At 43.2% G+C, this 26,823-nt stretch overlaps 2 protein-coding genes across 3 annotated transcripts; both read left to right on the top strand.

Moving 5' to 3' along the window:
- Nucleotides 1–322: 322 nt before the first annotated feature.
- Nucleotides 323–7,888, top strand: LOC115124023 (WW domain-binding protein 2-like). Of its 2 annotated transcripts, XM_029653397.2 has the most exons (8): nucleotides 323–527; nucleotides 3,006–3,114; nucleotides 3,222–3,360; nucleotides 3,585–3,677; nucleotides 3,781–3,924; nucleotides 4,059–4,181; nucleotides 4,380–4,450; nucleotides 6,360–7,888. In XM_029653397.2, exons 1-8 carry the CDS (start codon nucleotides 469–471, stop codon nucleotides 6,405–6,407), a joined length of 786 nt encoding a protein of 261 aa, XP_029509257.1. In that variant the 5' UTR covers nucleotides 323–468; the 3' UTR covers nucleotides 6,408–7,888. The 2 variants fall into 2 exon arrangements, with proteins under 2 accessions (XP_029509257.1, XP_064863934.1); XM_065007862.1 differs by lacking the exon at nucleotides 323–527 and having other exon boundaries at nucleotides 536–3,114.
- Nucleotides 7,889–13,523: 5,635 nt separating this feature from the next.
- On the top strand, nucleotides 13,524–21,949 carry LOC115124022 (large ribosomal subunit protein mL38). The gene is made up of 9 exons (XM_029653396.2): nucleotides 13,524–13,638; nucleotides 13,838–14,026; nucleotides 14,253–14,384; nucleotides 14,501–14,703; nucleotides 15,745–15,817; nucleotides 15,958–16,003; nucleotides 16,795–16,953; nucleotides 17,082–17,218; nucleotides 21,740–21,949. The coding sequence occupies exons 1-9, from the start codon at nucleotides 13,554–13,556 to the stop codon at nucleotides 21,874–21,876; spliced, it is 1,161 nt and encodes a 386-aa protein (XP_029509256.1). The 5' UTR covers nucleotides 13,524–13,553; the 3' UTR covers nucleotides 21,877–21,949.
- Nucleotides 21,950–26,823: the final 4,874 nt, after the last annotated feature.

A 26,823-nucleotide genomic window follows, 5' to 3' on the forward strand; every position in this document is an offset into this window, starting at 1 on the left:
TTACACACAAGGTTGTGTCCTCGGGGATTCAAACCAGCAATCTTTCTGTTACTGGCCCAACACTCTTAAATGCTGCATTAACTAAAAACAGCATGGCAAAGAACTTCACTGAGGTTAATTACATCTTTCTAATATCGTCCACTCTCTCTGGAGGCAAGTAATTAAGAGATTATAGAGCTATTCCTTATCTAACCTTTAACCATTTTACAATTCAACTCCAATGGGCTACGGACGTCCCAAGGATCCCGAATAGCATGGACTGTTCCAGTAATGGCACAAAAAGAGCCACTTCTCAGAGATGACGTCATCGTGTGGACGTAACGCACGTCGGAAGTGCAGGTGCATCAGCATCACAACAAGAGCGGGACAAGGCTGGCTGGTAACGGAGAGGCGATTTGATCCAGTTCACATTTCAGATATAATCTGTCATTATTTAACGTTGTTCATTCCACACTCGGTAACATCGCAATGGCTTTGAATAAGAACAATTCTGAATCTGGAGGCGTCATTATCACCAACAATGAAAGGTAAACGTTTTAGCTAGCTTATTCGTACTAGCGTAGTGCTTTTCAGTCAACGTGAGCAAGTTAGCCGTATACGTTCCGTTAGCTAACTGTGTGCATATAGCTAGCTATGTAGTCTGTAGCTTATATTTTTGTGTAGTTTACCAGCTAGCCATTCAATGTTTTGTAGTTACTGTAGCGTTGGCATTGCGTATTATTTCAGGCACCAAGCTAACAGATCTTGCCTTTGTGTCTTGTCAACACTTGGCCGGGACTCTTGTTTACCATAATGGTCATCTTGTGTTGACTGCCGATCACGTCAACTCATCGGGTGAGGTTGAGCTAAGTTAGCCCCTACAAAGTTGCAAAATATAGCTAAATAACTAACTAGTTAGCAAAGGATAGCCTGCTCTGGCAAATAGTGTAGCTCTTTTCCCGAACATAGCCAACGTTACGTATCTGTCATGCGGGTCTGGGGGTTAACAGGTAAGATGTTATAACTAGCCTCCTAGCCAGTCACCAGTGTTGGAAAAACGACCCAATTGTCATACTTTCGTAAAAGTAAAGATACCTTAATGTACCGAACAAAAATATAAACGCTACATGTGAAGTGTTGGTCCCATGTTTCATAAGCTGAAATAAAATATCCCACTATTTTTCCATACGCACCAAAAGTTTATTTCTGTCAAATGTTGTGCCCAAATTTGTTTACATCCCTGTTAGTGAATGTGTCTCCGTTGTTAAGATAGTCCATACACCTGACAGGGGTGGCATCTCAAGAAGCTGATTAAACAGCATGATCATTACACAGCTGAAACTTGTTCTGGGGACAATAAAAGGCCTCTCTAAAATGTGCAGTTTTGTCACACAACACAATGCCACAGATGTCTCAAGTTTTCAGGGAACCCAGGACCTCCGCACCTGGCTTCTTCACCTGTGGGATCATCTGAGACCCACCACCTAGACAGCTGATGGAGCCAAGGAATATTTCTGTCTGTAATAAAGCCCTTTTTGTGGGGAAAAACACATTCTGATTGGCTGATTAGCCAAGTGGGTGGGCCTATGCCCTCCCAGGCCCACCCATGGCTGCACTCCTGCCCAGTCATGTGAAATGCCTAGATTAGGGACTAATTCATTTATTTCACTTTACTGATTTCCTTATATGAACTGTAACTCAGTAAAATTGTTGCATATTTTATTTTTGTTCAGTATAGAAAATGACTAGTTAAAGTCACCTAGTGTAGTAATACATGTGTAAAAGTATTTTGTTTTAAATATACTTAAGTATTAAAAGTATAAATCATTTCAAATCCCTTTTTATATTAAGCAATCTAGACAGCACCATTTTCTTATTTAAATTTAATTTACGATAGCCAGGGGCACACGAAGCATGTGTGTTTTTAGTGAGTCAGCCAGATCGGAGGCAGTAGGGTTGACCAGTGATGTTCTCTTGATAATTGTGTGAATTGGAACATTTTCCTGTCCTGCTAACCCTACGAAATGTACTTTTGGGTGTCAGGGAAAATAAGGTACTTTATTTTCTTTAGGAATGTAGTGAAATAAAGTTTAAATAGTGAAGTACAGATACACCCCTCCTTAAAAAATAAATATATATATAATCACTTTTTTAAATATATTTTTTTAACACCACTGCCAGCCACGAGTGTCATCAGGCCCAAGCCTATTATACCTTACTAGGTCTTTACTGAAGAGAAGCAATGGATCCCTTTAGGTAACTGACCAACTTAGACAGTTGCACAATGGCCCCTAATCTCATAATCTTGCTCTTTACTGCAGAGATGCAATGGGTCACTTTAGGTAACTGACCAACTTGAACCCCTTTTAGGTAACTGACCAACTTGGACCCCTTTTAGGTAACTGACCAACTTGAACCCCTTTTAGGTAACTGACCAACTTGGACCCCTTTTAGGTAACTGACCAACTTGGACCCCTTTTAGGTAACTGACCAACTTGGACCCCTTTTAGGTAACTGACCAACTTGGACCCCTTTTAGGTAACTGACCAACTTGGACCCCTTTTAGGTAACTGACCAGCTTGGACCCCTTTTAGGTAACTGACCAACGTGGACCCCTTTTAGGTAACTGACCAACGTGGACCCCTTTTAGGTAACTGACCAGCTTGGACCCCTTTTAGGTAACTGACCAACTTGGACCCCTTTTAGGTAACTGTCCAACTTGGACCCCTTTTAGGTAACTGACCAACTTGGACCCCTTTTAGGTAACTGACCAACTTGGACCCCTTTTAGGTAACTGACCAGCTTGGACCCCTTTTAGGTAACTGACCAACTTGGACAGTTACACAATGCCCCCTAATCTCTTAAACCTGTTTAAAAAAAAAAAAAATATATATATATATATATATATATATTTTTAGCTCCATGTGGTTATGAAAAAGGATGAGTGTCATGTTGATTTTAGATAAAGTAATAATGAATTGGCTTGCAACATCAACCTTTATATGTTGGCAAATATGTGTCATCAGTGTGTTGATGAGCTATGAGAATGTGGAGCTGGTGTTCTGTGAAGCAGAGTGCCTGCCTGGTGCCTTCAGGAAGAGTAAGAAGGGGAGTATCTTCCTGACCCCCTACAGGGTAAGAGGAGACACACTTCTTTACCATGCAAACATATTATACAACCAACACCTTAGCCCCTATCTAGGTATGAAAGGATGGCTGTAAATCAAGTTGTCGCTCCTCAGGTGATATTTGTGGCGAAGGGGGGTCGTGATGCTCTGCAGTCCTTCATGATGCCTTTCTACCTGATGAAGGGCTGTGAGGTCAAACAGCCTGTCCTGGGGGCCAACTACATCAAAGGCACAGTCAGCGCAGAGCCCGGAGGTGTGTTTGTGTGTGTGAGAGAGGGCGAGAGAGGGAGTCTGACTGTGTTTCCCACAAGCCCTCAATGAACTTCACACTCATTACCTGAGAAATATACAATGTACATTTATTAGACGTATCTAGCCAAGGACCACTGCTGTGCTAAAAATTGACTTTAAAAATAGAAATCAGGATTATATTTATTTTAGTTTTGAAAGTTGGTAACTGTACTTCTCACTTTCCAGGGGGCTGGGAGGGCTGTGCCACCTTTAAGATGGTGTTTGCTGCAGGAGGAGCCATAGAGTTTGGACAGTACATGTTACAGGTCGCTGCACAAGGTAAAGGACTTTCGGAGCTGATTCTGTGATCAATTTTCCCAATGACTATCTCTTTTTTAAATAGCTAGATTTAAATGTCTTTTCCCCCACTTCCCCTGTGCAGCGTCCAGAGGGCAGCCTGTGAGTGGTGGCTTTGGGGGTTGTCCCTACATGGGCAACGGGGCCTATGCTTACCCTCCTCCCCCAGCCAATGGGTACCCGGCGGGACCCCCACCCGGGTACTCTTACCCCAACCCCCCTCCACAAGGTACGGATCGGACAGACTACTGTTGTCTTCCTATGTATTTTTGTACTTGTCTAATTGAAAATGGGAAAACCTAAGTTAATCATAACCAGTCCATGTAATATTGTGTTTCATATGTACTGTCTGTTTCTCTGCAGGTGTATTCTACCCCAACCCACCAGCGTTTGATGGTCCTGCGGCCTACATGCCCCCTCCTCCCTACTCCGCCCCCTTGGGGCAGCAGGCCCCCCAGGACCCTGCCCTGCCTTCCACACCTGCAGGTCAGAATACATTTAAGATATCTTTCTTTTCTTTTTTTGCAAAGTACCTTCAGTAATGGTGGTTTAATTAGCGTGATGTGAGTGAGTCCATGCTGCCGACACATTAAGTAAGGACAATGAATTCTCTTCTCTTGCTTTCTATGTGTTTCTCCTCCACTTCTCTCTCTTTTCACTGGTGTTTCTCTCTCCTTCCACCAGCGGAGGCAAAGGCAGCAGAGGCAGCAACCAGTGGCAGCTGTTCCACACTTCCTCCCACCTACTTGCCACAGGTACCCCTGTTTAGCACTTTTTTACCAACCTAAATCTGATGTGTAGGAACACATTTTAATCTAATAGACATACAGTACCAGCCACATACAGTGGACACACTTACTCATTCAAGGGTTTGACTTATTTTTATACTATTTTCTACATTGTAGAATAATAGTGAAGACTTCAAAACTATGAAATAACATCCATGGAATCAGGTAGTAACCAAAAAAAGCGTTAAACAAATCCAAATATATTTTAGATTCTTCAAAGTAGCCACCCTTTGCCTTGATGATAGCTTTGCACACTCTTGGCATTCTCTCAACCAGCTTCACCTGGAATGCTTTTTCAACAGTCTTGAAGGAGTTCTCGTATATGCTGAGCACTTGTTGGCTGCTTTTTCTTCACTCTGGGGTTCAACTCATCCCAAACCATCTCAATTGGTTTGAGGTTGGGTGATTGTGGAGGCCAGGTCATCTGATGCAGCACTCCATCACTCTCCATCTTGGTCAAATAGCCCTTACACAGCCTGGAGGTGTGTTTTGGGTCATTGTCCTTTTGAAAAACAAATGATAGTCCCACTAAGCACAAACCAGATGAGATGGCATATCTCTGCAGAATGCTGTGGTAGCCATGCTGGTTAAGCGTGCCTTGAATTCTAAATGAATTACAATGTCACCAGCAAAGCACCATCACACCACCTCCTCCATGCTTCACGGTGGGAACCACACATGCAGAGATCATCCATTCACCTACTCTGCCTTCCACAAAGACACAGCAGTTGCAACCAAAAATCTCTCATTTGGACTCACCAGTCCAAAGGACAGATTTCCACCGGTCTAATATCCATTGCTCGTGTTTCTTGGCCCAAGCAAGTCTCTTCTTCTTATTGGTGTCCTTTTAGTGGTGGTTTCTTTGCAGTAATTTGACCATGAAGGCCTGATTCAAGCAGTCTCCCCTGAAGAGCTGATGTTGAGATGTGTCGGTTAATTGAACTCTGTGAAGCATTTATTTGGGCTGCAATTTCTGAGGCTGGTAACTAATGAATTTACCTCTGCAGCAGAGGTAACTCTTGTGTCTTCCTTTCTTGTGGCAGTCTTCACGAGAGCCAGTTTCATCATAGCGCTTGATGGGCTTTTGTGACTGCACTTTAAGAATCTTTGAAAGTTCTTGAAATGTTTCGGATTGACTTACCTTCATCTCTTAAAGTAATGATGGACTGTCTCTTTGCTAATTTCAGCTGTTCTTACCATAATATGGTCTTTACTAAATAGGGCTGTCTGTCTTCTGTATATCACCCCTACCTTGTCACAACACAACTGATTCGCTCAAACGCATTAGGAAGGAAAGAAATTCCACAAATTAACTTTTAACAAGGCACACCTGTTAATTGAAATGCATTCCAGGTGACTACCTCATGAAGCTGGTTGAGAGGATGCCGAGAGTGTATAAAGTGGGCAAAGGGTGGCTACATTGAAAGACCAAAAATATACATATTTTTTAACACCTTTGTTGTTGTTGGTTGCTACATGATTTCATAGTTTTTATGTTTTCACTATTTTTTTAAAATTTATTACAATGTGGAAAATGGTACAAATAAAAACCCTTGAAAGAGTAGGTGTCCAAACTTTGGACTGGTACTGTAATTAACATAAGTTTCGATTTAGAAGGGTATGGATTCTCCCCATTTTAAAAAAATATTTAAATTGTTTGTACTTTGGCCCAGCATCAGGTAGGAGAGGCAGGGTCATTGTGGGAGGTTCATGCAGACAGCTGCCCGACCAATAAACAAAGAGCAGGTCAGAGTACAGCCAATGAATGCTGTGTAGGAAGCGGCACAGGACCAATGGGCGCACACTGTAGTGCTTTTTAAGTTCGTTGTCCTCCATACTGTGTATATCTGTAATGTGTTTTTCTCCTCTTCTCCAGGACAACCCACCCCCCTACTCCCCTACTGAAGACAAGAAGAGCCAGTAGAGAGCCTGTATCTCAGCTCCCACCCCTCCTTCACACAGCCTGTACCACCACCCCATCTCTCTATCCCTATGATGTCTTTGTTCCTCCTTTCTCTTCCACCAACCCCTCCTTTTGGTCTATATCCTCTCGGTCTACCTTGCTCCGTTTTTAAGTCACTCCACCCCCCCCTCTCCTCCCCTCCTCTGGCCAGTCTCTTAACTCACAACCAGCTAGCTATGTCAGCTCCTCTTCCCAGCTCATGTACAGGCAGTTACCTTCTGAGTTCCACTAAACAGTTCTCTGCACCTGACTTTAACTAAACAGTGTTACTTACAGCTTTTCTAATGGTTGATGATATGATTGTAGCTTGTTTGAGCCAAAGATGTCAGGAAAATGGGGAATATTAGGTTAAGACGGAGGTGTTTTTGACTGAGGTTTAGTAGTATTCTTGGGTACCTGCCTTTTCTGCATTGCCAAACACTACATTTTCTTGCCAGATCAGACAACGGCAAGTTGGCTGAAGCAGAAACGGACAGACATGCAGGCTCAAGGTTTAGCAGGTCGTTTTGGTGAGAACCTGGTTTATTTCAGAAGACCGTTGATGACTAATTGAACAGGACTGTGATTTCTCAGCTTTCCAGGGGCTAGCGAAAGGCTGTATATTGTTGATTTAATTTATTATTTCTCTGTACAGGCTTTTAATGTGACAACTTTTAATGAGAGGATAGCAGTAGATCATTGGACCAGGTCTTTGTTGAAAATTTACATATCTGAAATAACACCCTTCTATAAAGGGAATATAGTGTAATTTGAGACTTTCCCGTTGTGTTGATAGGAACCAAAATGTCCGGTATAGTGGACAGCTATCTAGAACACTAAGAATCCCTGATCCTATTTGAACTATCAAACTACATGGAAAGATGATCTTAGCTATCTGCGACTACTGCTACTTCCTGTGTGTGTGTGTATATAGAGCAGTTGCCCTATGATGTCATGTCCTGTGTCACTCTGAACATTCTAGAACTTACTCACCCACCACATCACATCAAGGAAATGAAACAAATGAAATAGTTCCTTGCATCACATCACTCTGCAGTGTTCTGGACTAACAGATTAGATCAATAGTCACATCTCTCACATCTAACTACACTGATGGCTATCAACTTCTCTTGTGGTGTGTCCTTCACTGACATGTTTGAGGTCAGTCTCCTGAATCTGATCTGAGCACCTTAATATTTGGGCATCTCTCTTTCTCTCTGGCACAATGCAGCTGGAAGATTCTTTGCACTTTCAGAATGCTATGCATCGGGCCTCTTTGCGCCTGCCATGGCTATGTGTATAGTAAAAAAAAGTCAGATATGGCTATATTTATTTCAAGTTCCCACTAATTTATTGATTAATTCATTTGAAATGGTCAAATATATTATTAAAAAGACCAAAGCATGGGCTCAATTGTAACTAATATGGATTGAATTTTTATTAAACTGATCTTGTGATGTGAAGTGTGTCCATTTTATTCATTTGACAGTAGTGCATTTTTCTGTACACATTGTGATGCAAGCCTGGGTACCCAACTTTCTGTACACATTGTGATGCAAGCCTGGGTACCCAACTTTCTGTACACATTGTGATGCAAGCCTGGGTACCCAACTTTCTGTACACGTTGTGATGCAAGCCTGGGTACCCAACTTTCTGTACACGTTGTGATGCAAGCCTGGGTACCCAACTTTCTGTACACATTGTGATGCAAGCCTGGGTACCCAACTTTCTGTATTTTTTTTTATACGCTACGTCATTGCCTTGTTTTAACAAAACGACAAGCTGTCTAAATCGGAAGACCACATTTTAAATACCATATTTGTCCAGTTCCAACTTCCAACACAAAGTAGTGTAAAACATTTAACGTCAGCTCCATTAGAAATCCAACAGGAACTTCTGTGAAATTTCTTCGGCCTTTAGGGACCCTAGACATGTGCTTTTCCCTTCTCTTAAGGAAAACCAGTTTCCCGCACAGTAGTCATTTCCAGTTCCTAACTGCTCACGGTTCTGAGAACCTGCAAATCCACAACAGTATCCCGAAGACTAGTCCACTGTCCTGAGTGATCCCATATTTCAGAGTCCCGTGTCACATATGTACTTACTAGTCGCTCCCGTTCAAGTCCGTGTCCCACAACAGGACTGTAAAAACATCTGTACAGTAAGGCGAGATCACAACACTCATCAGCTTTGCAAGACTAGTCCCTTATGACATTGTTAGCTCAGTTGTTCCCTTTCGTGTTGTCGTCATGGCGAGCAGAGGGTGACGCTGACGCCCTCCCCTATCCGACAGGCGGGGGAACAGCTCCTGAGTGAAGGCACAGTAGAAGGAATGCAGCCTCATCTGCCTGTCTTCGTAGTACGTCAGCGTCCCCGCCTCGTAATCCAGCAGCATTACAATGTGGTTGTAATGACCAGCCACCGTCTCCCGGCGCCCGCTGTGCCAGGCGTTCAGCTGATCCTCGTCTAGCTGGAGGCTCCAGGACAGATCGTTCATTACCACCATGCTACTCTTTCCCTTTTCCTTCCTGGGGATGCCCTCATAGGTGAACTGGAGGAGAGACGCAGGGGTCAAAGGTTATGTTGGGAAGTCTCAAAAGACACAGGTGCAATTCTATAGTCCCCAAACTCAACTCTAGACCTGGAAGCCAGTTACACTGCTCCCCCCCCCCCCCTGTTGTCAGTTGAATAGCCCTGCTCTGGGCTACCATGGCCTTCACACTCTATCCCCCTGCTCTGGGCTACCATGGCCTTCACACTTTGACCCCCAGGCAGGCCCATGGCTTGGACACCTCCAGCTCCCTGTACTGCTTTCTGTGTTTGAAGCCCTGGAAGCAGAGCACCTGCCAGGTGTGGTCTGGGCGAGTCTCGTGGGCGGGGACACGGCGCAGCTCCTCCTGGGAGAGTAGCAGGTGACTGTTGGCCGTACGAGGGTCAGAGTGCAGCGGTCTGTGGAGGGAGCATGTGAGAAGATGCATATTAGTCACAATTGGCTCTAAAACAGCAGATAGGCAATACATCATGGTTATGTTGGCAAACTTTTTTAACATCCTTCCTTTTGAGTGACAAAAATTTCACCCATAATATGTTTTGGATACAAATGCTCAATTGTTTATGAATTACATTAATGTCTTACTAACAGGAAGTTTAAAAAGACAGGTTGAGTGGGCCGGGAGCTGATATTCATGAGGCTTGATGAGCTCATTTGAAACGCTTATTATATGGAATAAACACAGTGAGTAAATGTTTCATACACATAGCTTATTTCTCTAAAATGTTGGCAACAAACTTGTTTACATCCCTGTTAGTGAGTATTTCTCCTTTACCAAGATAATCCATCCAACTGACAGGTGTGGCATATCAAGAAGCTGATTAAACGGTATGGTCATTACATAGGTGCACCTTGTGCTGGGGACAAAAGGCCACTCGAAAATGTGCCGTTTTAGACCATGTGTAACCATGCCAGCCCAGAACCTCCACATCCAGCATCTTCACCTGCAGGATTGTCTGAGACCAGACACCCGAACAGCTGATGAAACTGAGGACTATTTCTATTTGTAATAAAGCTCTTTTGTGGGGAAAAGCGTATTCTGATTGGCTGGGCCTGGCTCCCAAGTGGGCGTATGCCCTCCTAGCACCACCCATGGCTGCGCCCAGACGTGAAATCCATAGATTTAGCCTAATGAATTTATATCAATTGACTGATTTCCTCATATGAACTGTAATACAATAAAATCGTTGACGTTGTTGCATGTTTTATGTCATCTACAGTTGAAGTCGGAAGTTTACATACTCTTAGCTTGGAGTCATTAAAACTCGTTTTTCAACCACTCCACAAATTTCTTGTTAACAAACTATAGTTTTGACAAGTCGGTTAGGACATCTACTTTGTGCATGACACAAGTAATTTTTACAACAATTGTTTACAGACAGATTATTTCACTTATAATTCACTGTATCACAATTCCAGTGTATTTGGCTAAGGTTTACGTAAACTTCCCACTTCCAACTGTATAAAGCATTAATGCAAACACGTCCAATGTATCTGACATCTAATCTGTTAGAATTACTCATTAGAAAACTAGGTCAATGAATTACATTGTATCTGACATCTAATCTGTTAGAATTACTCATTAGAAAACTAGGTCCATGAATTACATTGACCTGGTTTTCCCCCTAGTTTCTACACAGATCGGAAAATGTGCCTTCAGTTATGCCGTACCTTACATGTCAAACCATTTACAGAAAAAACAACAATAAGAATGGGATGTTCTGGTGCCTCTGGGGAAATTCAAAATTCGGTTCTCACACTCCACCAATTTCTGATATTTTAAATGTTAATTGTGTACTGTATATGTCTTGTGTCTGTATATATGTGGGTATATGCGTTTTTTTTCTTTGTATTGAAAACAGGGCGCTACTGTTAATATAAATAAGAGTATAATTTTAAAAAGTGTATGTTGCGTTTATTATTTTGTTCAGTATATATTGACATATTAGTCCTATGTCAAGCAACGTGGATGCAGTGTTCACACCAGCATCAACAGATTTGTTCATTTGACAACTGTGTCAGACTTTTGAATGACAAATAACTGTCATCCAAAATTCCATGACCGTCACACACAGTCAAATCTACTTTACTAGGAAAAGGAACCTATTTTCAATGTAGGCCTCTCCATTGACTATGTTGGTACTTTCAACAGTGTATTGACTATCACTATAAATTAAAATAAAACAACTTTACCTTGGCTTTGGCGATATTCTCTGTCAGCCCAGCTCCTTTCAGTCTCCTCTATACATATTCCCACCCACCTCCACAATCTTCCTCCACAGTAGTGACTGTGGAAACAGATGGACAATACCACATTGAGTGTGTAGTAGAATATGAATTAAATTCCACGCCAGCTGCAGCACACAAATGTTGACCGCAGGTAGTCCCTGTCAGACAGAATATAGTGTGGATATAGTCAGTGTTTTCCAGAAGTCAAGTGTTGGGTCACAGGCAGCCAATGGGTTTGGGGCAGAATTATTTTTACCCCTTTTTCTCCCCCAATTCATGATATCCAACTGGTAGTTACAACTCCCGTATGGACTCAGGAGAGGCGAAGGTCGAGAGCCATGCGTCCCCCGAAACACGACCCTGCCAAGCCGCACTGCTTCTTGTCGGAGGAAAAACTGTACAGCTGGCGACCGAAGTTATCGTGCACGCGCCCGGGCCGGCCACAAGGAGTCGCTAGAGCACGATGGGACAAGGACATCCGGACGACGCTGGGCCAATTGTGTGCCGCCTCATGGCTCTCTGTGATACAGCCTGGGATCGAACCAGGGTCTGTAGTGACGCATCTAGCACTGCGATGCTGGGCCTTAGACCGCTGTGCCACTCGGGAGGCCCCCCAAAACATATTTTATGTGTTAATCTCGTCGACATCCACAAAAACATAGGAGTTACATAAGGTCTGTCTGATAATCACCTCTCGGTTCTCCCTCCCTCTCTCCTCGTGGTTCTTACACTCAGAGATGGCACACTCACAGCACACACACGTTGTCTGTCCGGCAGTAGTACACCAGGGGCTTCTTGTCTCGGCCACACAGAATCAGGGTCATGGCTCTGGCCATGTCGCCCCTCATAACTGGTAGTGTCTCTACCGGATGCACTGGCACTGTTCGCTGAGGCCTCAGCCAGAGACGACAGGGACACGTTGCGATTCAGGACAAGCCTGGTGGTGAATTTCTCATTGCAGACAGGGCATATCGGACATGGACTTCGTGTCCCAGTGAGCCGTGATACAGTCTCGACAGAAGGTGTGACTGCATGGGACGGTGACTGGGACGGTGAAGGGATCCAAACAAATGATGCAGGACAAATTGTGGGACTCCATCACTACAGTGTATCTGTGTACAGAACACTCCCCTTCAGGTCTGTGGAGAGAAATTCATGGGAGAAGTAGGACATGTGGGTTGCTGATACAGTAGCTCCATTACATGGATATGGCTTTCAATATTGATTCTAAGATTGCTTCATGCATACTGTAGTTGTCATAATGTCACTTGAAAACCCAACCATTACTGAATACTATACTGGCCTACTGTATACTATACTGGCCTACTGTATACTGGTCTACTGTATTTTTTTACATTTTTATTTTACCTTTATTTAACTAGGCAAGTCAGTTAAGAACAAATTCTTATTTTCAATGACGGCCTCGGAACAGTGGGTTAACTGCCTGTTCAGGGGCAGAACACTGGCCTACTGTATACTGGCCTTCTTATCGGCAGCATCACTAGAAAAATAGTCATTTTGAAGAAGGACCATGGCGACAGCTGGACCTTATCAGCAACTCGACGTTCCATTATGGGATGTCATTGCATGAGTCACACGATGCTACATAGGCTATACAGGGCTCAAGTGGAGGCTGCTGAGGGGAGAACGTTCATAATAATGGCTGGAAAGGAGTAAATGAAATGGTATCAAAATGGTTTTCAGATGGTTGATACCATTCCATGTACTCCATTCCAGGCATTATTATGAGCCGTCCTCCCTCAGCAGCCTTCACTGGCTCCTACATATTATGCTGTGTGACTCCGAATTTTATTTCAGGAGTAGCAATGCACCTAGAAAAATGAACGATTCTGGCTTTAATATCGCAAATATTTTTCATTGTGCTCTTAAATGTATTTGTGTGTGCCTACATTTTTCAACTTAGGCGCACAAATGCAGTTTAGGTAAGCATAGAGCCCTGCTATAGCAAAGCCAGCAGTTTGTAGCTAGCAAGCCTACATCAAATGAATGGAAATCATAGTAGCTACTACTTAGCCAGCTAGCTAGCTAGCTACTTTGTAACCATTATTACAGTAAAAAGACAACTATCAAGTCGAAAGATGAGTACAGTTCTATGAATCAAAGGTAAAACACTTAACATATTGTCATTCTAAGATTCCATTTTAAAGTAAATGTAGCTCACCGGTGTAATAAATTCATATAGGGCATCTCATTTGAATACAGTAGCTGGGAATCCGCCTCGCCAAATTACATATGAAGCGCCATATGATGACGAAGTACTCATAAATATAATACGTAGCTATCTATACTCCACATGCCGGAAGTTACAGTTTGCGTCATTCACCACCAAAATGGCGTTGCGTATGCTTTGCTCCTCTGTGCTGCGAACGGGCACAGATATAGGGGTCAGCAATGCCAAGACATTTGGAACTGCAGGTACGATGTTATTGTGGACAGATTTATGGTTCCAAATTCAGGAATTATTAGAATGGCGAGCCTCTCGCAAGCGAATACCGAAAGGAAGGTTGCAGATCATAGCTACGTTAGCTAGCTGGCTAGTGGCTACTCCTTGCGTATGCCTTAACGTTACTTGCATATCATATTTATTCTGGTAATATGTGTTTGTGATTTTCAGCCATTTTATGCCGACGGTCTGCTCCATTGGGACCAATGCCAAATGAGGACATAGACTTCAAAAACTTGGAATCACTCGAAAAGTATCGCAGTTACACACGCTACCTCAAGAAAGCAGAGGAGGCGAAGAACACACCAGCCTGGTGGAAGACCTACAGACAGTATCAGGAGCAAGAGGACCCTGGGCGTGGTGCGCAGTATTTTCTGATACACTCCCTGACACAATAACGTTACCTAATAATGTGCCCTCCTACAGTATGTTTACTGCAGGACAAGTAGTGTTTCAAGTAGTGTTATCAGCCCAGTTTTTAGAAGATTTGAAGTATAAAGATGAATGTCAACTGACACAGAAGACATTTCAACCCTTTATTGTCTGGCATGCTCAGTTTTCTCTCCTGTATATCATTCTGGTCCAGATGTGGAGCGAGTCAACATTGGGCTGCCACATTGTCGGCCCTCCAGGGTGAAGGAAGCGAGGGAGCGGAAGAGGGTGGTGAAGGAGAACAGACGTAGTATAGAGCTGGAGAGAGCCATGCGTCTGCGCACCTGTAAGTTCCCCCAGCTCGGCCTGATATTTTTGAATACCATACAGAAACCAGACATATTAGCTTAATTTCAAAGTCTAACGGGTCATCTTGATCTAATATGGATGTTGTTTTTTCAGTTAAGGTCTCCCTGGATCGGGTGCAGGCAGGCTGGGAGGAGACGAGCGGCCCGTACCATGTCCAGAGGCTAGCGGATCACTATGGGATCTTCAAGGATCTGTTCCCCATGGCCTACTTCTACCCCCGCTTCACACTGTGTGTCAGCTACGGCCAGGATAGCCCAGCACAAGTACATTATGGGAACCACTTGACCCCCACAGAGGTAAGAGAAACAGATCGTAGGTGGATGCTGTAGTTTTCAGAACCAATTTACTGACCGATGCAACCTTTGTTTTGCCCCCAGAATCCTGCATATCAAATGTATTTTTATAGCCCTTCTTACATTAGATGATTTCTCAAAGTGCTTTACAGAAACCCAGCCTAAAACCCCAAACAGCAAGCAATGCAGGTGTAGAAGCACGCTGGCTAGGAAAAACTCCTTAGAAAGGCCAAAACCTAGGAAGAAACCTAGAGGAACCAGGCTATGAGGGGTGGCCAGTCCTCTTCTGGCTCTGCCGGGTGGAGATTATAACAGAACATGTCCAAGATGTTCAAATGTTCATAAATGACCAGCATGGTCAAATAATAATAATCACAGCACTTGTCGAGGGTGCAGCAAGTCAGCACCTCAGGAGTAAATGTCAGTTGTCTTTTCATAGCCGATCATTAAGAGTATCTCTACCGCTAGAGAGTTGAAAACAGCAGGTCTGGGACAGGTAGCACATCTGGTGAACAGGTCAGGGTTCCATAGCCGCAGGCAGAACAGTTGAAACTGGAGCAGCAGCACGGCCAGGTGGACTGGGGACAGCAAGGAGTCGTCATGCCAGGTAGTCCTGAGGCATGATCCTAGGGCTCAGCTCTTCCGAGAGAAGAGAGAATTAGAGAGAGCATATTTAAATTCACACAGGACACTGGATAAGACAGGAGAAGTACCAGATATAACAAACGGACCCTTGCCCCCGACACAAACTACTGCAGCATAAATACTGGAGGCTGAGACAGGAGGGGTCAGGAGACACTGTGGCCCCATCCAATGATACCCCCGGACAGGGCCAAACGGGAAGGATATAACCCCACCCACATTGCCAAAGCAGAGCCCCCACACCACTAGAGGGATATCTTCAACCACCAACTTACCATCCTGAGACAAGTCCGAGTATAGCCCACAAAGATCTCCGCTATGGCACAACCCAAGGGGGGGTGGGCGCCAACCCATATGTCTATGTATTCTCCTATTTCACCTCATCACCTCTGTGCTTAACAGGCTGCTGTGGCACCTCAGGTCAGTTTTGAGGCAGAGGAGGGCTCCATATGGACACTGCTGCTCACCAGCCCAGGTCAGACACACACACACACCATCAGAAAATACCAAGAATTGTATAATTCAGTTCTTAACATGTCCACATGGTGGCACTGTATCATTATAGAAACATTTACTGCATGTTTTGTGTGTAAACCAATGATTTCTTTGTTTCAGATGAGCATCTGCTGGATAGTGAAGGGGAGTATGTGCACTGGCTGGTGTGAGTATTGCAGTAATGATAATTGTATTGTGCTTTTTGTCAAACTTGTAAGTGGTTTAAATAGTCTGGGGGTTGCCTACTCCTTCAACCATCAATACGATGATGGTGATTTTATTTATTTTTATTTTTTATTTATTTTACCTTTATTTAACCAGGTAGGCAAGTTGAGAACAAGTTCTCATTTACAATTGCGACCTGGCCAAGATAAAGCAAAGCAGTTCGACAGATACGACACAGAGTTACACATGGAGTAAAACAAACATACAGTATAAACAAGTCTATATACAATGTGAGCAAATGAGGTGAGAAGGGAGGTAAAGGCAAAAAAGGCCATGGTGGCAAAGTAAATACAATATAGCAAGTAAAACACTGGAATGGTAGTTTTGCAATGGAAGAATGTGCAAAGTAGAAATAAAAATAATGGGGTGCAAAGGAGCAAAATTAATTAATTAATTAAATACAGTTGGGAAAGAGGTAGTTGTTTGGGCTAAATTATAGGTGGGCTATGTACAGGTGCAGTAATCTGTGAGCTGCTCTGACAGTTTGTGCTTAAAGCTAGTGAGGGAGATAAGTGTTTCCAGTTTCAGAGATTTAAAAACACATGTTTTTTTAATATATAAATGGAACCTTTATTTAACTAGGCTGATGATGACCCTTTTTAAATCAGTTTTTAATTGATGATGAGCTCTGTTACCATCAGAATATTTTTACACCTCTAATTTCAAATGACAACAATCACAAATTGGTTGCCCAAAAAAAGCGAGTCATTGACGTCCTCTCTTTGTTTCCAGAGGGAACATCCCAGGTGGGGCTGTGACCTCAGGAGAGGAGCTGTGTCCATACCTGGCCCCGATCCCTGCTAAGGGCACTGGCTTTCACCGCTATGTTTATATCCTGTTCAGACAGGAAGAAACCATCGACTTCCATGAAGACATCCGACAGCTGCCGTGGTGAGGAACAGGACATACACAAGTGTCACTCGCGACTCCATGACATGAATCATCAATCCGTTCATTCCATAGGGTACCCAAACAGATGAACACACATGGTAACATGCCCCTCCCCCCTGTTCCCCAAGTTTGTCTCTGTCAGAGCGAAGCTTTAAGACGGTAGAGTTCTACAGGAAGCATCAGGACAGCATGACTCCAGCAGGCCTCTCCTTCTTCCAGAGTCAGTGGGACCAGTCTGTTACCCACACTTTCCATAACATACTAGGTAAGTGCACACAAGTTTTATTAGTTTGGCTGAACCTTTGGGAATGTTGCCGGCAATTTGATGTGTGATTTGATGTGTGCACATGTACACTGAACAAAAATATATAAAAGCAACATGCACCAATTTCAATGAGTTTACTGTGTTACAGTTCATATAAGAAAATCAGTAAATTGAAATAAATTCATTAGGCCCTAATCTAGGGATTTTACATGACTGGGAAGTGGCGCAGGCCTGGGAGGGCATAGGTCCACCCACTTGGCTAATCAGCCAATTAGAGTAAGTTTTTCACCACATAAGGACAGAAATACTCCTCGGTATCATCAGCTGTCTGGGTGGCGGGTCTCGGACGATTCCGCAGGTGAAGAAGCCGGATGTGGAGGTCCTGGGCTGGCGTGGTTACACACGGTTTGTGGTTGTGAGGCCAGTTGGACATGCGGCCAAATTCTCTAAAACTACGTTGGAGTTGGCTTATGGTAGAGAAATTAACATTAAATTCTCTGTCAAAATCAAATCAAATGTATTTATATAGCCCTTCGTACATCAGCTGATATCTCAAAGTGCTGTACAGAAACCCAGCCTAAAACCCCAAACAGCAAGCAATGCAGGTGTAGAAGCACGGTGGCTAGAAAAAACTCCCTAGAAAGGCCAAAACCTAGGAAGAAACCTAGAGAGGAACCAGGCTATGTGGGGTGGCCAGTCCTCTTCTGGCTGTGCCGGGTGGAGATTATAACAGAACATGGCCAAGATGTTCAAATGTTCATAAATGACCAGCATGGTCGAATAATAATAAGGCAGAACAGTTGAAACTGGAGCAGCAGCACAGTCAGGTGGAAGTTGAAACTGGAGCAGCAGCATGGCCAGGTGGACTGGGGACAGCAAGGAGTCATCATGTCAGGTAGTCCTGGGGCATGGTCCTAGGGCTCAGGTCCTCTGAGAGAGAGAAAGAAAGAGAGAAGGAGAGAATTAGAGAACGCACACTTAGATTCACACAGGACACCGAATAGGACAGGAGAAGTACTCCAGATATAACAAACTGACCCCAGCCCCCCCGACACATAAACTACTGCAGCATAAATACTGGAGGCTGAGACAGGAGGGGTCAGGAGACACTGTGGCCCCATCCGAGGACACACCCGGACAGGGCCAAACAGGAAGGATATAACCCCACCCACTTTGCCAAAGCACAGCCCCCACACCACTAGAGGGATATCTTCAACCACCAACTTACCATCCTGAGACAAGGCTGAGTATAGCCCACAAAGATCTCCGCCACGGCACAACCCAAGGGGGGGGGTGCCAACTCAGACAGGATGACCACAACAGTGAATCAACCCACTCAGGTGACGCACCCCCTCCAGGGACGGCATGAGAGAACCCCAGTAAGCCAGTGACTCAGCCTCTGTAATAGGGTTAGAGGCAGAGAATCCCAGTGGAAAGAGGGGAACCGGCCAGGCAGAGACAGCAAGGGCGGTTCGTTGCTCCAGAGCCTTTCCGTTCACCTTCCCACTCCTGGGCCAGACTACACTCAATCATATGACCCACTGAAGAGATGAGTCTACAGTAAAGACTTAAAGGTTGAGACCGAGTTTGCGTCTCTGACATGGGTAGGCAGACCGTTCCATAAAAATGGAGCTCTATAGGAGAAAGCCCTGCCTCCAGCTGTTTGCTTAGAAATTCTAGGGACAATTAGGAGGCCTGCGTCTTGTGACCGTAGCGTACGTGTAGGTATGTACGGCAGAACCAAATCAGAGAGATGGGTAGGAGCAAGCCCATGTAATGCTTTGTAGGTTAGCAGTAAAACCTTGAAATCAGCCCTTGCTTTGACAGGAAGCCAGTGTAGAGAGGCTAGCACTGGAGTAATATGATCAAATTTTTTGGTTCTAGTCAGGAGTCTAGCAGCCGTATTTAGCACTAACTGAAGTTTATTTAGTGCTTTATCTGGGTAGCCGGAAAATAGAGCATTGCAGTAGTCTAACCTAGAAGTGACAAAAGCATGGATTAATTTTTCTGCATCATTTTTGGACAGAAAGTTTCTGATTTTTGCAATGTTACGTAGATGGAAAAAAGCTGTCCTCGAAATGATCTTGATATGTTCTTCAAAAGAGAGATCAGGGTCCAGAGTAACGCCGAGGTCCTTCAGTTTTATTTGAGACGACTGTACAACCATTAAGATTAATTGTCAGATTCAACAGAAGATCTCTTTGTTTCTTGGGACCTAGAACAAGCATCTCTGTTTTGTCCAAGTTTAATAGTAGAAAGTTTGCAGCCATCCACTTCCTTATGTCTGAAACACATGCTTCTAGCGAGGGCAATTTTGGGGCTTCACCATGTTTCATTGAAATGTACAGCTGTGTGTCATCCGCATAGCAGTGAAAGTTAACATTATGTTTTCGAATAACATCCCCAAGAGGTAAAACCTATAGTGAAAACAATAGTGGTCCTAAAACGGAACCTTGAGGAACACCGAAATTTACAGTTGATTTGTCAGAGGACAAACCATTCACAGAGACAAACTGATATCTTTCCGACAGATAAGATCTAAACCAGAACATGTCCGTGTAGACCAATTTGGGTTTCCAATCTCTCCAAAAGAATGTGGTGATCGATGGTATCAAAAGCAGCACTAAGGTCTAGAAGCACGAGGACAGATGCAGAGCCTCTGTCCGATGCCATTAAAATGTCATTTACCACCTTCACAAGTGCCGTCTCAGTGCTATGATGGGGTCTAAAACCAGACTGAAGCATTTCGTATACATTGTTTGTCTTCAGGAAGGCAGTGAGTTGCTGCGCAACAGCCTTCTCTAAAATTTTTGAGAGGAATGGAAGATTCGATATAGGCCGATAGTTTTTTATATTTTCTGGGTCAAGGTTTGGCTTTTTCAAGAGAGGCTTTATTACTGCCACTTTTAGTGAGTTTGGTACACATCCAGTGGATAGAGAGCCGTTTATTATGTTCAACATAGGAGGGCCAAGCACAGGAAGCAGCTCTTTCAGTAGTTTAGTTGGAATAGGGTCCAGTATGCAGCTTGAAGGTTTATAGGCCATGATTATTTTCATCATTGTGTCAAGAGATATAGTACTAAAACACTTGAGCGTCTCTCTTGATCCTAGGTCCTGGCAGAGTTGTGCAGACTCAGGACAACTGAGGTTTGGAGGAATACGCAGGTTTAAAGAGGAGTCCGTAATTTGCTTTCTAATAATCATAATCTTTTCCTCAAAGAAGTTCGTGAATTTATCACTGCTAAAGTGAAAGTCATCCTCTTGGGGAATGCTGCTTTTTAGTTAGCTTTGCGAAAGTATCAAAAAGGAATTTCGGATTGTTCTTATTTTCCTCAATTAAGTTAGAAAAATAGGATGATCGAGCAGCAGTAAGGGCTCTTCGGTACTGCACGGTACCGTCCTTCCAAGCTAGTCGGAAGACTTCCAGTTTGGTGTGGCGCCATTTCCGTTCCAATTTTCTGGAAGCTTGCTTCAGAGCTCGGGTATTTTCTGTGTACCAGGGAGCTAGTTTCTTATGAGAAATTTTGTCAACAGCTCTGGTGGACATTTACATTTAAGTCATTTAGCAGACGCTCTTATCCAGAGCGACTTACAAATTGGATGTGGACATTCCTGCAATTGCACACTCCCTCAACTTGAGACATATGTGGCATTGTGTTGTGTGACAACACTGCACATTTTAGTGGCCTTTTATTGGCCCCAGCGCAAGGTGCACCTGTGTAATGAGCATGTTGTTTAATCAGCTTCTTGATATACCACACCTGTCAGGGGAATGGATTATATTGGCAAAGGAGAAATGCTTACCAACAGGGATACAAACACAATTCTGGGAACTTTTATTTCAGCTCATGAAACTAATACTTTACATGTTGCGTTTTATATTTTTGTTCAGTATACTTTGGTACACACTCATTGCAATGTGTGTGCTGTGGCATCTTGTCTCTATTGCAGTTCAGCGATTGCAGACATGTCTCTTTACAAGAAAATCGTGGACCTTGAGTTATACTCTTTCTGGGAATGCTTTAGTGTGTGGATTTAATTGTGTGGTTGATTTTGTGATAAGTGTCCATAGACTACAGGATCTGAAGGAAGAACCCGCCCATCCTCTCTTATCCGTGAGAGGTGACATCATCGGCTATAATGTTGTAATGGATCTGATTGCCTTCCAGAGGAAGTCAACATGGGGCTTTTTCAACATTGCAGCCGACAGTGCAGACACCTGCTGCGGACTGACTGCCAGTGACCATTTAGCCACTATTCACCATGGAATTAATGCTCTCGAACACTAGGCCATGTTTGAGAGCAGGAAAAACATGATGTTTTTATGGGTAAATTGTGACTGACCTACGGACAATATTGAGCAGTTATTTATGATGCAATGTGATTTATAGATCAGTCAGTCTTGACTCCTCATTTAAGTCGGCTGCAATGTGGAACGCATCGATCGTCTTTTCTCTTAGGAGGTCGTCGGGGTGGGCTGACATGAGATTCACCCATCCTCTCTCTCTCTTGGTCCCTCAGACATGAAAGAGCCCGTGTTTGAGTTTGAGCGGCCTCCTGTGTACCACCCTCCTCAGGTGAAGTACCCTCATGGACAGCCCCTACGGTACCTGGACAGGTACAGAGACGGAAAGGAGCACACCTACGGAATCTACTGATGTCTGGATGGACACGCACAGTCCAATTATGGTGATGGGTGATAATATAATAAAGCATTTTTTTTCTATGAAATGTATTTGTCTAGATGCTCTCTTGTGCGCTTTTGACTTGCTTCTCCCTGAATTCTCCCCTTTTTTTAAAAGAGAAAATAGTTATTTTTAAACCAGCTGGGACCTGTTGCCAGTGTGGTAATACTGATGATTTGTCGCTCCAGATGGTTGTTCACATGGCAGGTTAGCCGAGTTGGGTCAGGTTACTTTCTAAATTTTATTCCGTTACTAGGAACCTGTCCCAAATTGTAATCCAAGTTCTCTGATTACATTCCGTTACTTTTAGATTACTTTCCCCTTAAGAGACATTAGAAGAAGACAAAAATGTATGTTACCAATAGAACGACATCTATTGCAGGATAAATCAATATTAACGTTTACAGAGCTGGCCATATATGGATGTTACATTTGACTTTGTGTTGGCTATGTAGGCTTCTTCTAACTCACTGCTTTCTACTACATATAATAATACGATTAAATTATATCTTTACATTAATAACTAAAGTATATCATAATTCCAGTCATTTCAATAAATGTTATACCCCTTGATCTCCAAGAATAGGACATTGAAATATGGCAGTATACATTAGCCAAATTGTTTAACCTGAGCATGACCCCAAAACTAAGGACTTATTAGCCAGCCCTACTTTGTTTTTTATGATATTGTTGTCACGGAGGAATGATTGGGCTCATTGATTCGAGTTGTAAAAAAAATATGCTGCGCTCATGGAATGGCATGCTTTGAGCACTACTGAAAAGTGCTATTTACATGTGAAAAATGAATGTCATTTGCTACAGGCCTCTTGTTTACCTTTTAGTTGGTGACACTTTATCTTGATAATATGCAGCTGTTTAAAGGGCAAATCTACTGATGAAACAATAAGAAAACGGGCGCCTCGCCTCTGTTCTGGTAAAAAGCTGAGGGATGTGCCTAGAGAAATGTAACCACTCCGATTAATAGACAGAGCTATGGATGCGAGGACGGACCATCAATCATATCAAAATGATTTTAACCATGTTATGAGGCTATACAGTGTTTAAATGTAAAATGTTTACAAACATTGGAGTAAAACAAGCTTACATTTGGGGTTCTGATGGGGTGTGACAGTTGAACTAAGCTCATGAGGCATTTATAACTGATATTCTCCAAGAATCAATAGATATACATATTTTTAAGTCCAAAAATTGATGTAGCAACTACAGATTGCCCCTTTAAGTCTATCAAAAGTGTGAGTTTGAGCATGTTTTATTTTTTACCTTTATTTAACTAGGCAAGTCAGTTAAGAATAAATTCTTATTTTCAATGACGGCCTAGGAACAATGGGTTAACTTCCTGTTCATGGGCAGAATGACAGATTTGTACCTTATCCGCTCGGGGATTTGAACTTGCAACCTTCCGGTTACTAGTCCAACGCTCTAACCACTAGGCTACCCTGCCGCCCCATGTGTCCATTAGGCCTATGGATTATAATTTTTTTATCAGCATAAATTAGATTGAGAAATAAAAGCCTCACTTTTATTCCATAGGCTTGGATCCATAGTATGCAGCTGTTGCAAGAGCACATTTTTCACTGGCTGTCCACTGGTTTGGAAAACAATGACTGATAGGCAGCTCATGTTACATGCTAACCACACTGTTCGCGTCACAAAATAAATGTACACATACATGTTATCATTGTACCCACACTGCTCACGCAGCTCAGCGAGCGTCTGCGTGGCCAGGTGCTAAAATAGAAATAGGTTCTATTTGTGACGCTCGACACACTGCAAGTCCGGCCTCTCCCATCTCCTCATTGGTTTTTAGGAGCATTTACCCACGTGGAGTGTGGATGAACTGACATCCACACTCCAGTCGGTTGTAGTAATGCACCGTAAGGTTGTTTGCCAATAGCCATATAAAGTCCAAAGAAGTTAGAAAGAAGCCTGAGTCCATTTGTGGTTTCACAGAGGGTGGGAAAAAAAAGAGTTGGGTAACGTGGAATCGGTGAGGGTAACCAGAAGTGATCTAGTGATAATTGTGTTTCTGTTGGTCAGAGGGAGAAGATGCTTGGAGTAAAACAAATATGGGCCAGAAAAGTGCATTTTTTTCATTCTCAAGAAAAGGGCACCAATGAAAGGAGTGATACCTGGGGTAGCAGATATAAACGTTGACCAGCTGAGGGGAAAGATGGCGAGAGTGGGGAAACAGAAGAGTCATTGTCTGTTCTTTTGAGTTTTGAAGTTGAGTCTTTGCCCGACAAAGTGAAGTTAGGATATATCAATTATCCTGTACTAGCTTATGTGCCGAATACATTACGATGTTACAGGTGTCAAGCTTATGGGCATGTGGCAGCAGTGTGTAGGAGGGAGGATCCAAGCTGTGAGAAATGTGCAGAAGGGCATATTACATTAGGTGTTACAGATGGCATGTGGCAGCAGTGTGTAGGAGGGAGGATCCTACTGTAGGTGTGAGAGAAGTGTGCAGAAGGGCACGAGACAAAGGAATGTGTAGTATTGGGGAAAGTAGTGGAATGTGTTAATTGTAAGGGTGCCCATGGGGCTGGGGATCAGACATGTTCCGTGTGAGAGAGGCAGGTTGAGGTTTCCAGGGTTAGAGTAGAGCAGAAGTTATCATATGTTGAGGCAGTTTAGAAAGTAGAGGAAGATGGGTTAAGGAGGAGGAGTGGTGTGAGTAGTAGATCTGTACCAGTATAGAGGGAGGAGTAGTAGATCTGTACCAGTATAGAGGGAGGAGTGGTGAGAGTAGTAGATCTGTACCAGTACAGAGGGAGGAGTGGTGAGAGTAGTAGATCTGTACCAGTACAGAGGGAGGAGTGGTGAGAGTAGTAGATCTGTACCAGTACAGAGGGAGGAGTGGTGAGAGTAGTAGATCTGTACCAGTATAGAGGGAGGAGTGGTGAGAGTAGTAGATCTGTACCAGTACAGAGGGAGGAGTGGTGAGAGTAGTAGATCTGTACCAGTATAGAGGGAGGAGTGGTGAGAGTAGTAGATCTGTACCAGTACAGAGGGAGGAGTGGTGAGAGTAGTAGATCTGTACCAGTACAGAGGGAGGAGTGGTGAGAGTAGTAGATCTGTACCAGTACAGAGGGAGGAGTGGTGAGAGTAGTAGATCTGTACCAGTACAGAGGGAGGAGTGGTGAGAGTAGTAGATCTGTACCAGTATAGAGGGAGGAGTGGTGTGAGTAGTAGATCTGTACCAGTATAGAGGGAGGAGTGGTGAGAGTAGTAGATCTGTACCAGTACAGAGGGAGGAGTGGTGAGAGTAGTAGATCTGTACCAGTACAGAGGGAGGGATCCTGAGAGGAGTGGTGAGAGTAGTAGATCTGTACCAGTACAGAGGGAGGAGTGGTGTGAGTAGTATATCTGTACCAGTACAGAGGGATAAACCAACGAGAGATATGTTTCATTAAGATTGGATTTTTGGCATTTATATCAATGGTTATCAAATATACTGCAGGGATGGAACAAATCTCAGAAAATAGAGGTTGTGGTGGCAGCTGCATTTGGTGAGGTATTTGGGTGTGCGAGACTTGACGTCAGAAGAGTTACAGGATGTGTTAAGTGGTGGTGTCCCATCCTGTCAGGGTGTTGGCCTGAGGTAGAAATAAATACTTTTAATTAGTGGAGTAGGCTGGTCCTCATTTTATTTGATATAATTTTGAAATTAGTGAGTAATATTAGAGGTGTGGCAGGTAACCTAGTGGTTAGGGCATTGGGCTAGTAACTGGAAGGTTGCTAGATCAAATCCCTGAAAATCTGTTGTTCTGCCCACTGTTCCTAGGCTGCCATTGTGAATAAGGATTTGTTCTTAATTGACTTGCCTAGTTAAATAAAGTTTAAAAAAACATGTATTTAGTACATTTTTATTTTTCAAGCAAAGTACAAGGGAGTTGTACTCCAGTCTAGTAGGTGGTGGTAATGCAACACATTGGATGCCAACCGCCATTAAACCTCATAGAAGAAGAAGAAGCCCGAGGAAGGAAGAGGAAAGGAATTGGGTTGACCGTTTTATCTGTGGATTAATCGTCGGAGTAGAGGACCTTGTGTATTTCAGGTCAAATAACAACCCATTGTTTATAAACACAGGACAAATTAGCTAGCAACAGCAAGTTGCTATATTTCCATAAATGTTGAATGATTTTCGACCTGTCCCCAAATGAATATATTTGGTTCAGACTTTATTTTGATATTCCATTGTGTGTAGCCTGATTGTATCTAGAGTGGGGGTACAAAATCAACATATCCGGTTTTGGCAGGATGTTAGACCCTGTCTGTCTGGTTTAAATGAACTAAAACAAGAGTGGGAACATTTAGGGGACATCCCAGCATGGACCAGAAAATTCCAGTATGATGTAATTGCAATTCTGGGTGTTTCTTGGAAAAGGGTTAGGTTTCTGTACAGCACTTTGAGATATCAGCTGATGTAAGAAGGGCTTTATAAATGAATTTGATTTGAAATAAATTTGAGTTTAGCTAAATGCTACAGTTGTCAACAGCAATAAATGGCCAAATCAAATTGTATTTGTCACATGTGCCGAATACAACAGGTGTAGACATTACAGTGAAATGCTTACTTACAAGCCCGTAACCAAAATGCAGTTCAAAAAATACAGTTAAGAATAAGATATAAAAGTATCAAGTAATTAAAGAGCAGCAGTGAAATAACAATAGCGAGACCATATACATGGGGGTACTGATACAGAGTCAATGTGGGTAGCCATTTGACTAGATGGAAGAATGCACTTTCACATTTTTATATTTATTTAACCTTGCAGACTGTGCATGCAGAGGATTGCAATTCCATTGAATTTGGGCTAGTTTAACCAAAATATGCCACAATTGCCTTGTGTATCCTACAAAAAAGGTTCATTCATAAGCTAACATTTTTTGCTGAAT

The sequence above is a fragment of the Oncorhynchus nerka genome, linkage group LG23 (assembly GCF_034236695.1).
Source record: "Oncorhynchus nerka isolate Pitt River linkage group LG23, Oner_Uvic_2.0, whole genome shotgun sequence".
NCBI classification, from domain to species: Eukaryota; Metazoa; Chordata; class Actinopteri; order Salmoniformes; family Salmonidae; genus Oncorhynchus; species Oncorhynchus nerka.

What these genes read in the sequence shown, in the direction of transcription:
- LOC115124023 (XM_065007862.1), top strand. Translation starts at nt 2,920, where the DNA reads ATGAGTGTCATGTTGATTTTAGATAAAGTAATAATGAATTGGCTTGCA. An exon ending in CCTGCCTTCCACACCTGCAG is followed by an intron (nt 4,182 to 4,379) that starts GTCAGAATACAT and finishes TCCTTCCACCAG; the next exon opens with CGGAGGCAAAGGCAGCAGAG. An exon ending in CTCCCACCTACTTGCCACAG is followed by an intron (nt 4,451 to 6,359) that starts GTACCCCTGTTT and finishes CCTCTTCTCCAG; the next exon opens with GACAACCCACCCCCCTACTC.
- LOC115124022 (XM_029653396.2), top strand. Translation starts at nt 13,554, where the DNA reads ATGGCGTTGCGTATGCTTTGCTCCTCTGTGCTGCGAACGGGCACAGAT. An exon ending in ACCACTTGACCCCCACAGAG is followed by an intron (nt 14,704 to 15,744) that starts GTAAGAGAAACA and finishes TGTGCTTAACAG; the next exon opens with GCTGCTGTGGCACCTCAGGT. An exon ending in GAGTATGTGCACTGGCTGGT is followed by an intron (nt 16,004 to 16,794) that starts GTGAGTATTGCA and finishes CTTTGTTTCCAG; the next exon opens with AGGGAACATCCCAGGTGGGG.